The sequence below is a fragment of the Portunus trituberculatus genome, chromosome 23 (assembly GCF_017591435.1).
Source record: "Portunus trituberculatus isolate SZX2019 chromosome 23, ASM1759143v1, whole genome shotgun sequence".
Lineage (NCBI taxonomy): Eukaryota > Metazoa > Arthropoda > Malacostraca > Decapoda > Portunidae > Portunus > Portunus trituberculatus.
Window position 1 is genome coordinate 9,784,770 of NC_059277.1, and position 15,384 is coordinate 9,800,153.

Sequence of the window (15,384 nt, forward strand, 5' to 3'; positions counted from 1 at the left end):
ACACTACTTACTAAAGTACTTAGATAGTTTTAATGAACAGAATATGAATACATGCACTGATTTGTTTGAGCTACATACTATGGTACCATCACTTTATTATTAATAGTCACTTGTGTAATTAAAGCTAGCCACAACTTGCACTAGACCATTCTACTTTATCTCATTCTCTGTTACAGTTTTGAACCTTTCTGAAGACTACAGATCGCTAAGGTCTTACCATGTCCTCCCCTCAGTTACTGTGTCGACAACTCATGAAGAGAGCCAGATAAATCTCGGGGCCTCCAACCAACAGTACCACAATGGCATCCAGGCATCCATAGCTGATGAGGGGTACTTCACCTCGCCACAGCCCCCAGACCAGCCTCACAGTCCACCTGGATCAAAGGTATACTGCCTCACCTTAACTGCCAACTAAACTTTTTAACTCCTCCACTACTAGACAAGTTTCTTCTTAAATTAATATTTATAGATACTTTCCCATGTGTTACAATCTCTTTAATCCATACAGTGTTTAGTATGTACATATATGTATCTCCTTGAAAATTGTTTTATAGTCCTACTATCCTAAATTAAAGGCTAGATAGTAGATAGGGTCAGGTAGCAGTACGCACCTGTTTACAGTGCTGCCATATTTACGCAAGAAGTTACTATGACTTCTCTTCTTCCTCCTCTCTTTCCTCCTCCCAATATCTGCCTCTCACTGCCTTCCTTTTTTTTTTCTCTCTCTCTCTCTCTCTCTCTCTCTCTCTCTCTCTCTCTCTCTCTCTCTCTCTCTCTCTCTCTCTCTCTCTGTTTATATTTATTTGCTTCCTTAATATTACTTTTCATGCTATTGTGCCCATATTAAAACTGACATTATTTCCACACCACCTAATGGGATAAAAATCTCGGCGCATTTTTTCAAAAGGTTTCCCTGATAGGCCTAAATCCTATCATTCAGGAGGATGTGACCTGGTCTCATACAGTCACCTTGAGTGTTGCCGCTCGGGAGAAATTTCAAAACATTTATATTTATAGAGAAACCAATGTATTTTCTATTTGTGTACTTTCAGGTAATATCTTATATAAGCATAACTGTTACATTACCTACCACCTTACAACTCCAGTGAGTTAATAATGTACAGAAAGATTTTAAAGCAACACTGTAAAATATTTATGCCCCATTTCTTCTGCCTATGTAAATATCTTATGGCTAATAAGTTTGTTTTTCTTTTATACATCATACTGGGTTTATCAAAATTTCATCAATATGAATTTACCTTGCTTGTGATGCTTTTTATATGTATCACAAATGTTACTCATCGTGGGTTTCAGAAACATGGCAGGCAACGCTGTACAGAGGTCCAGGCGTGCCCTTGACCCCACCCTAACCTTTAATTTAGGATGGTATACCTCTAGTACATATATATACGATTTTCTTTTAGAGCCTTTGTATGGCCTTGAATTTTGTTTTTACATATAAGATTTGGCATTAACAGTAACATAGAAGTTTATGACAAGTCAGGAATGAATCTTTATATATATATATATATATATATATATATATATATATATATATATATATATATATATATATATATATATATATTTGGTTCATAGTTATTATGGACTGAATACTTCAATAGAAATTGAAACATACTTAGGGGTTATTTTCTTTTTTCCTGAAGCATATATCATGCATATAATATCAAAGCAATAAAATGAAACAGAAAACTACAGTATATGAGAGGAATAAAGAAAAAAAAAAAATGGCTATGAACATTTTGGCATGCTTGAGACATGGAGTGTTGTCACATGCACATCCTGTACTAACAATCCTTGTTTACTTATAGGTATTTCTGTTGTAGAAAAGTTTTATTTATTACACACATTATAGAGCTGTGAAATGTGTATGTAAAGTAGACAATAAAAGATTAAAGAAATATAAATATAAAATTCCCCTTTCAATAGAGAAAGTATTCGATAACAAATATCGCATGGTGGCCACACTTCAGTTCATCACAATGGAATGATATATATATATATATATATATATATATATATATATATATATATATATATATATATATATATATATATAAAGCAGTTTGTGATTTTTTTAATTATATTGGGTAAATAGAAATATTAAAAAAAGATACAATCTACCATAACCCCTACCACTGAAGATGACAATAATTCTATAGTGGAAATACTAAATTAACTTTTTGTGCATCTCCATGCAAACATTTTTGTATTCTTGATGCTAAAGAAAGTCCTAGCCATGAGGAGTAAAAGAGTTTATTCATAATGTGTATGAAGCAGTCATCACAGTGAGTTTCTGAATATCTTGTTTCTCTATTTTGATTAACATTGTTTTCCACAGGATGACTCCAAGCCACCTTACTCCTATGCCCAGCTCATCGTCCAAGCCATCTCCTCGGCTCCAGACAAGCAGCTCACGCTCAGTGGAATATACTCCTACATTACCAAACATTATCCATACTATCGCACTGCTGACAAGGGCTGGCAGGTGAGGACTTATCACTAACTTTGCTCTCTTTACAGATTCATCTCATTTATAGCTGCTCTGAATGTCAGATTCAGGTTTTCAGTATTTAAGGACTTTGTCACACTATGATGTGTTGGACAATGAATGAGCTGCATGCTAATTTTGGCCAACATAGCGAGACCATAATATGTTAGCAGCAAGCTTTGAGCGTGTAAGTGCATATTGTGTCAAGTAGATTGATTTTCCAGTCTTTTTTTAACATGGGAACTGTTTTTACATTGCAAGCTCAGCATTCCAATAACACGCTGTGTGTGTAAAACGCAAATTTTGCATGCTTTTGATAGGATGCAATGTATGCATTGTCTTGGTATTATGTGTGCCTGACAAGTCTCGTCAGTGCAGGGCAAGGTATAAAAGATTGATGCACATTGCTGTGTTCATCATTTTCTTCTCAGTTTCGAAGTATTGGCACCTGATCCATTCTCTGATTTATAGTCTTCTTCAATCTCTATCTATGTTATCTGGCTCTATTCACATGTTTGGTTTCCAAATGGTACAAAGTCAACCTGAGGAAATCATAGTCATGCAAAATGACAGCTGTGACTTGTTGACATAGTGAATTGGCCATATGGAGCTCTGTATACAATGGAGTTTGTGTATACAATGATCTTCTGCGAAAAATGATCATTTATATATACTGCATCCTCCCAACTTATTGGAGCTTGGTATGGGAGCCCAGAGCATACTATGGGCCCACTATGGACTTGTTCTTGTCACGATGAACACGTCCGGTACACTGTGACTTGCACAAGGCTTGCAGTGTACACGCCGAATACTTGCTGAAGACACGCTATACACAGGCCAACAGTACTCTTCGTGAATGCAATGTTGAAATTCGATGTGAAAGGACCAAGCAGTGGCCAAGTACATAAGGTGCTTAATGCCAGTGCCTAACTGTGTGACAATTGTGTGAGGAACAAGTTATTAACACTCAGAGTATGTCATCAAATTTTAAACATGCAGTGAGCTTCACCATGTTATGATGTGCAAAGATCAAGTGAGAAGCAAGTGCATTGTGTTTTTGGCGTGTATTGATGAGTTCCTCTGTGTGCCAACATGTAACTCGCTTCTTGGAAAACATGTTGTAGTGTGACAGGGGTGTCAGGTACAGCACTATCAAATATGGAAGTTGAGCGATTTACAGTTTCATTGTTTTTTTGTGTTTTCATCTGTCTAAAGTCATACCCATAATTTCTCAGGATTTGTAAAGATATTGTCAATAAGTCATAGAACTTAGGAGGGTAAGGCAAAACACAGTAAAAGGGAGTGTAGGTTGTGCAGTTTGTGATCAGAACTGAAAGTGAGGAAGTAATCTAACCATGCTTAGAGCTTATTCTGTCATGTTTTACCTACAGAACTCCATCCGACACAACCTATCCCTAAACCGGTACTTTGTGAAGGTGCCGCGGTCACAAGAAGAGCCAGGGAAGGGCAGCTTCTGGAAAATTGACCCAGCATCTGAAAGTAAACTAGTGGACCAGGCCTTCAAACGGCGGAGGCAGCGGGGTGTACCAATTTTCAAAACACCCTTTACACACCTCTCAAATAGGTTTGTTTATATTCTATTGGGATCTCTGCTGGAGAATATTTTGCAGGGACACTGATATAATCATCCAGTCCTTGTCTGTTATTTATTTATTTATTTATTTATTTATTTATTTATTTATTTTATTTTATTTATTTATTTATTTTTTTTTATTTATTTATTTATTTATTTATTTATTTATTTTTTTTTTTTGTGTGTGTGTGTATTTACCTATTTGTGTATTACAGGGCCTGAGCTAAGCTCTCTGTGTCCTGTCTCCTTGTCCATTCCTGTCATATCCCTCTTTCATCTGATTGACACACACCGCGTCAACGACATCACTGCTCAGTTTATTCCACTTATCAATGCTACGATGCGGAAACTGTATTTTCTCACGTCATTTAGACAGATGTCTTTATTAGCTTTTTCCATGTCCTCGGGGATGATTACTTGTGGTCACCTTTATCAACTTTCTGTCCAGTATGTCAATCTTGTTCACCAATTTATACATAGTTATCATGTCTCCTCTTGTTCTTCTCTCTTCTAATGTGGTCAGCCCCAGCTTCCTCAGTCTTTCCTCATAGTCTAACTCCCTGAGTCCTGGTACCATCCTTGTTGCCAGCCTCTGTACCCTTTCTACCTTCTTCACATTTTTCTTCATATGCGGTGACCAGACACAAGCTGCATATTCTAACTGGGGTCTTATTAAGGTACATAATATCTTCTTCATCATTCCTTCATCTAGGTAGTGGAATGCAAGGCCAATATTTTGAAGCATGTTATATGTTTTCCAAAAAATCTTGTTAATGTGTTTCTCCGGTGACAAAGTGTTTTGCACGGTTACTCCTAAGTCTTTCTCCTCATTGGTCTCTTTAATTTTCTCATCACCCAGCCTGTAATCCCAGTTTGGTCTGTATCTACTTCTTCCCATTTTCATAACATGGGTCTTGTCTATATTAAATTCCATCTGCCACTCCTTACTCCACTCATATATTTTATCAAGATCTTCCTGTAACTTGTTACAATCTTCCACATTCTTTACTCTCCTCATAATTTTAGTATCGTCCGCAAACATGTTCATGTAACTGTCAATTCCTACTGGCATATCATTAACATAAATCAAAAACATGATGGGACCAAGCACTGACCCTTGTGGAACTCCACTGGTTACCTTCTTCCACTCGGACTTCCTTCCTCTCACCACTGTTCTCATTTCTCTTCCCATTAAGTAATTTTCCATCCATTTTGCTAGTTTATCATTTACTCCTCCAATCTTCTTTAGTTTCCACATCAGTCTATTGTGTGGTACTTTATCAAAGGCCTTTCTCAAGTCCAGGTAGATAGCATCCACCCATCCCTCTCTATGTTGTAGTATGTCAGTCACTCTTGAATAAAAACATAATAAATTGGATACACGATCTTCCTTTTCTGAAACCAAACTGTCTTTCACTCAGAATGTTTTCACTTTCTAGATACTCACTCCACTTAGCTTTAATTACTTCTTCACATACCTTGCACAATATACTAGTCAACGATACTGGTCTATAATTTAGCGGTTCCATTCTACTACCATTCTTATATATAGGCACAATGTCAGCTCTTTTCCACTCTTTCGGGACTAATCCTGTTCGTATGGAGGTTTCCACAATATCAAATACGGGGTTCAACAATTGATCCTTACATTCATTTAGCAACCTCCCAGATATGCCATCAGGCCCCATTGATTTATTAATATCCAGATTGCTTATAATTTTCCTTACATCTTCCTTAGTAACCATGATGTCCTGCATTTGCTTTATTTCCGTAGGCCTTCCTCCCATAAAATGCTCCTCCTTTGTAAACACTTTGCAAAAGTTGTCGTTCAAAATTTCAGCTATATCTCCAGCATCCTCATATACTTCTTCCCATTTTTACCTTTTCTATTGCCTCCCTTATATTTAGTTTTCCATTTATGAATTTGTAAAACATTTTTGGGTCACTATCACAGTTTTCCACCACCCTCTGTTCATATTCCTTCTGTGCTGTTCTCCTTACTTCAACATATCTATTCCTTGCTGTTTTGTAAACTTCTCTTGATAATACATCACTGTTTTTCTTAAGTTTCTTCCATGCCTTTTCTTTGTTCTTTTTTGCTTCTTCACAATTTCTATTAAACCACTGTTTATTATTTAAAGTCCTCTTTCTGTAATATGGCACAAACTTTTTCACAGCAGAGTTATACAAATCCATAAATTTATCGTATTTCAATTGCATATCCCTTTCCTGGTATACCACGGACCAGTCAATTTCATTAAAGAACTCCCTTATATGGTTATAATTTGCCCTAATATAATTTAATTTTTCCTCCCTGCGTTCCACAATCTTATTCGTGCTTAATTCCGTATCCAGCTCAAAGCTTAGGACATCATGATCGCTTTTCCCCAAGGGACATTCATGTTCAATTTCCTCTTTTAGAGAGATGCCCCTGGTAAATACCAAATCCAACCTTGCTGCAACATCTTGTCCCCTGCACCTTGTTGGTGATCTCACCCACTGTGTCATCAAGTTATTTGTTGCTACCTTTAACAATTCCTCTGCCCACTCACCACCGTTCACCACTTCGTAGTCTTCCCACACTATTTCTTTACAATTAAAGTCTCCAACTATCATCACTCTATCCTTTCTGATGAGTTCTTGCTTCATTCTGTCTAGAGTATTTCTCATCACCATTTGGTACTGTTCATATTCCCAAGCACTGGTTCTGGGTGGTATGTATACTGTTATAATATTAATGTCCCTCTTGCCATCTGTTATAAGCATACTTATCACTTCCTCATTTCTCTTACTATAGTTCACCTCCTTCACTATCAGATCTTCCTTAGTAAGAACCATTATACCACCACCTCCTTTATTTTTCTATCATTTCTCCATACTTTGTAGTGTTTTACAACAAACCAGTCTAGCTTTATTTCGGCCTTAGCTTTGTTTCCACTACACACATTATGTCCGGTTTGTTATTTCTTAGGTAATCCATACATTCTAGCCTCTTAGACAGAAATCCATCTATATTCATGTAAGTCACTTGTATTCCATTCCTAGTCTCTTTCTTCCATGTAATGTCTATTCCGCCTGTTTTATCCACCACTTCTTTAGCCTCCCATTTCTCATCCTCCAAAAAAACTTGGTCTTTTCCTCCTCTGTTCTTTCGTCATTCCTCTCTTTCACTTCAGTTACAAGCTCTTTCATTTTCATTCGCTCATCCTGTGACATATGTGTGTGTGTGTGTGTGTAAGAAGGGTACTGACTTCTTAAAAGAGTCACAATAAATACCTTGAATAGCAAATAAAGACAGAACTAGGCATGTTAACTAGTGTTGCCAGCTATCCTGATTTCTTTTTCTTCATTATTTGTTATTTGATTATAGTGTTGATCATTTGTTTTGATATTGCACAATATGTAAGCATATGTAGTCTGAAAGGTTATACCAGGTGAGCTGTGGGGCACTGCCATCAGAAGTCTTACAGTAGAGTTTTTGGCTTGTATAGAATGATATACTTTGTCCAGGATATATACACTGGCAGATGCAGTAATTTATGTATTTCTAGTATTGAGTGTGTACATTTATGACACCTGTTGATAAGATTTTACCAAGATGAAAACTTCAACAAAAGAATATCCATATACTTCTCTTGCATGGTCTAATATTCTCATTCTCCTTTCACCACTTTCTGTTGTACCAATACAGAAAATTGCTTAACACTGCTGAAAGAGTGTGAGCTGATGAAAGTAGACTAATCAATGTTGAAGAGCACTCCAGTATTGCTGAGCTGATTGTTAAACTCTTCCATGGTTGAACAGCAGATCTGCCCCTGCCTCCCCCTCACACATTGGCATGAGTGGGTTGGTCACTCCAGAATCACTGTCTCGGGAAGGCTCACCTGTACCGGAGTATGTGGACAGTGCCACTGCCTCTCCCCTCAACCCCCTCAACACGGCTGCACAGTATGATGTGAACACAACCAGTGCGCCGCCATCACCACCTCATGCCCAACAAGGTTTGAACACATTCTCCTTTACTTAGATATTCCTCTGCAACAGAAAATAAGATAAATGGATGGAGTGAGTGGTGTAAGAAAATGCAGGATGAAACAGTAGTCATGTGTTGTGTATCCAATTTACTTTCTTTGTTTTGACATCTTTTCCATCTTCCATAGTGACAGACTAAGACTGACATGCATTTTTACATCATGAAGCTCCATCATCCATTAAAAGTTGTTAAGAGATTGCAGTCAATATAGACAACCATGCACCTTTGTGTACTGAGTTATATACACCTCTTTATTTCACTATTTCCTTGATTAAACATTTTAGGTAACTGACATATATTTATTTATTTATTATTATTATTATTATTATTATTATTATTATTATTATTATTATTATTGTTGTTGTTATTGTTATTGTTGTTGTTGTTATTATCATTATTTATTTTATTATTTTTTTAAATTTTGTTTATTTATTTATTATTATTTTTTTTTTTTTTTCTGCTTCACATTTGCTTATTTTACTCCACACCATATCTTACTTTAGCAATGGCAGATATTGGTCACATTACACAGCCTATTTAAGTCTATCTTAACATTTCCTGTTCTCTTATTCCTAAGTTGGCTGTGTATTGCTTTCCATAGCCTAACTATTAAGCTATCATGTCTTTTTCATTAAAGGTTCACTCTTTGCACTTCTTTGGCACTGTAAATATTGGAAGGCTTTAGATTTATGCCATTAAAGTAATGCATTTGTGTTAGACAAGTTTTGTGTTGACAATTTACTGCAGCACTGAGTTTCTCTTGACTGTGTGTTTCAGGTGCCACATTAATAGGTACGAGTGGAGTGAGTGTTCAGAACTCCCAGCAGCTCATGTCTGCCTTACAAGGTGAGATCAATCAGGATATTCATAGAGTGTGTCTGTCTTTTCTAGATCCTGTTTGTGTTAATAGTGCTGAGAGGTGAATAACATCTTTCTTATATATAATTGACAATAAACTGATGAATGTGTGAGTAGAGCAACAAGATTGGGCTATGTATTATGAAATGTGCCAACAATAGTATTTACTATTTAGGGTATAAAATGAAAATTAGAACAGCACTGAACATCACTTCAAATAATGAACTGAGAAGATGTTTATTTTCTTTATAGATGCATTTGATTAATGAAGATGAAAGTATTATTTAGGAACTGTTGGGGACAGAGTTCATGGGGAAACTTATTTATAATGAATGCAGTGTCTGAAGATTTATGTGTTTTCAATGAGAGAGAGAGATAGTAGGTCAGTATTTGAATAAGAAGAGATCTGTATGTTGCCTGCAGACACCAGGATTATTCTCATAACAGTGAAGACATCATGACAAGTATACATAAAGGGCAAAGGAAATGCAAGCTGAGAAATGAAAATTTGGTATCTGAATAATTTTGCACACAAGTTTCCTCAAGGTTAATGAACAAACCCATATCATGAAATTAGTTATAAACAAATTTGTCATTTTTCAGTTCATTGTCACATCCCAATCCTGACATAGTAATGCTGATGTTCTATTTGTGTCTCTTTAGGCAAGTACCTGATAGCTACTGCTGGAGGACCAAGTGGTGCTGGGTCAGGCAAAACTGGTGAGCTGAAGCAGATTCAACTAACCAGCAGTGGGCATGGAACAGAATCCACTTCCTTCACCCAGGGTCAGGTCATTGTCCAGACCTCCTCTGACCCCACCTCCTTTACTCACACTCAGGTTATCTTGCCCACACAACTCACCAAATACGGGTGAGTCTCTCAGCATCTTGTGTTATCATGTGAATGGTGGAGGACAGGAGCTGTAGGTTGGCCTATTTATATTTAAGCTTTTATTTGCTTCTCTACCATATCTAGTGTAAACAATTCTTTCTACTCTGAAATTGAAGTTGTTTGCTGTACAAAGTAAAAAAGATTGATAGCAAAGCTACATTTACATTGAGTGTAGAAGTACAATTGATGATGAATGAACAGATTTAAATTATCTGCTTTTTAGCTCAGACTTTCCAACATCTTGAATTGGTTTCACAGTCTGTTTAGTGATGCAATAAATCATCTTTCATTTGGTCTTATTTGATGTATTTTGCTTTCACATATAAAAATTTTCTTTTAAGCTGCCTCAAGTAATGTTGTTGCCATTTGTGGTTAAAACATTAAGATTTTCATTATCAGTTGTATAAATATTTGCACATACTTTTGCTCTGTCTACTCATATATATCAGATATTGCCTTTAGTATCGGCTACCATCAACTTTAGCATACTCATATTTTTTACTGTATAAATTTTGTAAGGATTCTAGAGTAAGATAGAGAGCTAGAAAATATATTGGGAAAAAAGTTAGTTTTAATTTCATATGAAATAGAAAATCTCTAGCTATCAACTTGTTTAGCTCATTTTGAATCCTCTGCTCTTTATGCAGGTATTTAGTGACTTAGTGTGTAGTGCATCTAATGGTATGGTAGTCTTTGGTCTCCCCAGCAAGTGTGGCTGTTGGGAGCAACATGATCTGCCTACACATACACAGACATACACTCCCTGCCCTGGCTTTGCTAAGATTATACTGAATTAACTTTTTTTTTTTTCTCTCTCATCATCTCTGGCTTCTCTTTCTTGGGACAAACCTGGCTTCGTCTTTCAAGAAAGTATAAATTTAGGTTAGTCTCCATATGTTATTTATGTGTCAGTCTATAAATTGTGAAGTGGAATGAATAGAGAGCTGATGCAACATCGATCAGGATCAATAAACCTTTACGTTCTCTTCCCAGCGGCGGCTACGTGACGGTGAATGGCGAGGTGAAGCGTGTGAGTGCAGCGGGTGGTGCCACCCTCACCAGTGCCAGCAGCAGCAATAATGTCAGGAGTAGTACAAGCACAGGGACGTTGATGGTGGGCACTGTGACAGCTGCGCCCCAGACCACAGAGTATGTGGAGGAGGTGGTGGAAGCAGAAGGGGTGGTGATGGCAGCCCCTGAGCAGGAGCCACTCACCAAACGACCCAGAATGGAGGGGGATGGACCTCTCTATGAGGATGAGTAATGTAAGTGCCATCCTTCCCTCCTAGGCCATGACAGGTGATTTGTGGCCAGTTAGTTAGTGGTCGTCAATAAAGTCACAGTTTTGAAGTCAACAAAGCAAGTAGTTATCCACATAGCAAGTCACACAGATGGTTCTCAGGTCGAAGGAAACAAGAATGAACACTTGTTCTAAAGTTTCAGATAACCTAAGTTTTTACTAAAGGTGTGCACTTGTGTACCACAGGGAATGACCAGTTAAAGGATAGATTTTGAGATGTTCCTCAAGGACTATACTACAACATAAATTGGTTATATACAAGTTTGTTGTACATTTAAGTTTAAATGCCAACTATAGACATGTGCAGTGGGGGTACTACTATTGCAGTGCCTGTTGCCTGTCACAACAGCAGGCAGAGCGGCCCGAGGCCAACAGTGAACATCAGCTAGATGAGCTGTGTCAGCACACCCACAGGAGTGTGTGCTGGGACACAGCACCTCTCCAAGGATCAGCTGTGCCTAGGTGTAAGTGCGCCACACCGTGAGACTAATGTCATGTACCTGATGAGATTATGGAGGTTGCTTCAGAGGCGACTTGTGCAAAAATGTTACATGTCTGAATGACATTTCAATGCTGATTAGTTACTCTGAGGTAGTAAATGAGTGTGTTTAAAGAATGTTATGCTCCAAGTGCTTTTAAGTTCTGGTGAAAAGGACATCTACATTCGAGAAAGATGTTGCTTGTATATTAAATCCTTCGCTTTTCTTCATCTGGACAATGGCTTACTTTCACTTTAAATTATTTGAAATGTTTAGTGTACAATATTATGTGAATGCCAAGAAAGAACAGTTCTATTGAACGTGTTTTCTTCAAACAAGGCTTCTTAATATACAATAGAAAAAAAATTGAGAAAAGTGGTTGACTACTTTTATGTACTACAAATTAGTGCAGTGGATTGATTATGTGAATAATGGCTTTTGTTTACTGATTGAGGATCCTGCACAGGCCACATGGAAAATTAATTGTTCAAAAATTAATATGAAAAAAAAAGCTTTTGTTTTTTATTTATTTATTTTTTATTGTACGTATGTGTGAAGTGTGTGGGAGTGGAGAAACCCTGCCATATATGTACAGAACAGTGTCTGGGGCTGCTCCTGAGCCAGAGGACGTGTCTCCTTGAGGACTTTGTACTAAAGATAATTAGTGTAGTCTAAGTCTGAACTCCCATATTTTTCTTCAATGTTTGAGAGGCTATAAAAGGGTGTAAATGATTATTATGCTATTTTCTCCCAGAGGAGAACAGTGTCACATTAGAGAAGTATTACAAGGAACACTTCCTTTCCTTTTTTTGTACATACCAGAACAAAAATGTACTAGGTTTTTCACAAGTTACACATTTCATCAAAACGTTAGCACCTGTCTGTGGGGAAACCATACATGTAAATTTTTGTCATCTTGAAATGGAAATTGTTTCTCCTTAAGATGTTAAAGCAGATATTTATTATTGAGTTGTTGAAAGAAATTTACCCCTGCCAAGACATTGGTTCAGGCAGGCTATAGTGAGACAGAAAATATGTAAATATACCTCCTGGTCACCCCTATTTTGACTGTGGCAGTTGGCGTGAATGTGCGTGACGGCCCTCGAGTGACTGCACGCAACACTAGCTGATGTTTGCACCCCAGAGGTCTCGACTTGCCCTGTAGTATCACAGGCTGCACTCAGGAATCATGATTGCACACACAACATAATTACCATATTGCCAAACTACTGCCACTATCTATTTGTGTTTCATTTTATATGGTGGGTTTTCTCTCCCGGCAGAGCAGCCAGGTGTGTTTGTTGTACAGGTTAATTTCCTCTGTTGTCATGAATAATAAGGATTCCCCTTGTCAGATGTCCCAAACAACTAGCAACTTTGGTAATTCTTTGTTGCTTGGGTACCAGAACCAACTGCCACAGGATGTATTTATGCACTTCTGTTTGATCTTTTGGAGCAAGTGGAGTCTGAGATTTAAATTATTATTATATGGTGAATAAATGGTTCCTTATTTTTTTATCTTTTTAAATAAAGGAAGTTTTCAGTTTGTATTTGCTGGGATGAGCTGCATCATTAAAAGGATGTAGTCTTGTTTTAAGGAAGATGCTTTGTGTGCATGATTCCATAACTCAAGAAATTAGTTAGCAAAGATCAATTTTTGTTTAAAAATTGTAATTCAGAATTGTGTTATTTCACATTATAAGACAAAATATTTTCTTGAAACACTCCATATTTTTTTTCTGTGATAGGAGTTAGTATAGTCTGTACCACACCTTCGTCCTGTGACAAAATAATTGTGAAACACATTTATTTTTTTTTTTCCATCCCCAGAAACATCACCTATATTGCCCATCGGACCCAATATCCATATTTGCTTCACGCTTTTGATACGTCACTTACCAAGTGTAGCTGAGTACTGCGGTTCCCATTTGCTCGCCAGTTTTGTATTGCTTCTAAGAGAGTATAATATGGTCTTGTTCAAGTTTTCAAGAGATTTTTTGTTTATAAAGTTTCTACAGCAGTGGCAACCTAAATGTTTTGAGGAAATAAGGTGTGTTTGGTTATGTGTGCTTTAATTTTTTTTGTTATGCCATCTTTTGACAAGGCAATATACTTCCCAATGTTGCTGGATAGAAAATGTGCAATCCAGCTGCTGCAAGAAGTGGATGGAGCCATGTCATCTGGCCGCGTCATGCCTGGCCCAGCAGAAACTTCCTTTCAGCCTAAGACATAATACCTTCTTGCTGTTGATGATGCTTTAACCTGTTGGTAATACATTCAGATGTCTGTAGGCATTATTTTGTACTTGTTAATAGCATTTTATTTTTACCCGTGAGGCAGGCAGGCAGGCAGGCAGGCTAGATTACGAGGCTGTGGTGCCAAGCTTACCCTTGGGAGAAGGACTTGTGACAGTCAGTGTTCTTGTATAATAGTGAATTGGGTAAATTGAAGAATTAAAATAGTTAAATTTAAGATTATGGGTAGTCTTTAGACAAATATTCAAGTTATTTGGTGAATTACAAGAGGTACAAAGTTCTTTGTATTGTATGTTAGACATAAGCAGAATAAGTGTAGAATATAATCTCATTGAGGCACTTACACATTTTTATGTAAATCTATGTTGAAATCAAGTTCATCAGGTAACATGAGTATTTAATGAGGATCTGCCCAAAAATTAGTTGAAAGCTAGTCGTCCAGGAACTTGGATGAAGGTCTCTCAAGATTCAACTTAAGTGAAGGCTTCCCCCCCACTCCCTACACTCCTGACATTCAGGGGTCATTGTCCTGCCCTCCCCAGCCACCACCCACAGACTCTACCCTGCCTTGATATCATAGTGATTCGTATGTACAACTAATAGATGCAGAGTGAAAAATAAACCTATTAACTGAGCTGTTTTTTGTTTTATTGAGGAGATGTAACTATATTCACAACAAGGAAGTCTCCTTGCCCTCAAGTAGAGTGGATTGACTGCTCACTGTCGGTTTTCGCTCATACACGGGTAAATACCAGAACTGGGCGTAACTAATATTTTAAGGAAGACCGACTGCAATTTTGTGGTCCTTCCAGTGCGGCTTTGTTCCGCGATGTGACTCTGCTAAAGTACAAAGTAAATTTAGCGCTGAAACATGCTATTGTAAGGCAGAGAAACATTATTATTATTATTTTACTTATTTATTATTTTTTTATTCATTTATTTTATTTTATTTATTTATTTATTTTTATTTTATTTTTTATTTTATTTATTTATATATATATATATATATTTTTTTTTTTTTTTTTTTTTTTTTGTCTAAATGATTATTTACAGGTTATCCTACTCCTTTATGTCCTGGCACATCTCTAGCCGTGGTAGTTTATTAAAAAAATGTCATTGTTCTTGTTCGAAGTCGCAGAAAAATAGTTAGGACTGCTTAGTCCGACTTTTTCGAAATGTTTGCGACTTTCGTCTTGGCGACTTCGAAGTTCATAGTGCGGCGATGTCGCAGTCACAACTCTGCCGCAAAACTTAGCTCAACTCTAGTTACTTGTACTATTGTCACTGCCATCTGGATTATTCAGACTGCGAGCGTGAACACCCAAGACAGGTAAGTGCAGTAGCCTACCTACCCAACGTATCATAACTGATAAGTTGGTCTGTGTTTGATTTATTATAGTTAATAACTAAGAATTACATGTATGAAATTCTTAAATAATTTTCCTCGAGATGCATGGTATT

The 15,384-nt window shown here is 37.0% G+C and overlaps 1 protein-coding gene across 7 annotated transcripts in view; it reads left to right on the forward strand.

The window, feature by feature from the left end:
• LOC123507827 (forkhead box protein K2-like) overlaps positions 1-14,557 on the forward strand; it is a 52,920-nt gene extending 38,363 nt beyond the window's left edge. Inside the window, exons 4-12 of one of the 7 annotated variants that reach the window (XM_045261048.1) lie at positions 177-385; positions 2,363-2,509; positions 3,904-4,097; positions 7,914-8,107; positions 8,917-8,985; positions 9,661-9,868; positions 10,757-10,771; positions 10,883-11,154; positions 11,517-14,557. In XM_045261048.1, the coding sequence (XP_045116983.1) occupies positions 177-385; positions 2,363-2,509; positions 3,904-4,097; positions 7,914-8,107; positions 8,917-8,985; positions 9,661-9,868; positions 10,757-10,771; positions 10,883-11,153 (1,307 nt within the window). In that variant the 3' untranslated portion in view covers position 11,154; positions 11,517-14,557. Of the gene's footprint in view, positions 1-176; positions 386-2,362; positions 2,510-3,903; positions 4,098-7,910; positions 8,108-8,916; positions 8,986-9,660; positions 9,869-10,756; positions 10,772-10,882; positions 11,155-11,496 lie in introns of all 7 variants that reach the window. The other 6 variants (XM_045261050.1, XM_045261046.1, XM_045261047.1 and 3 more) reach the window with 6 other exon arrangements.
• Positions 14,558-15,384: the final 827 nt, after the last annotated feature.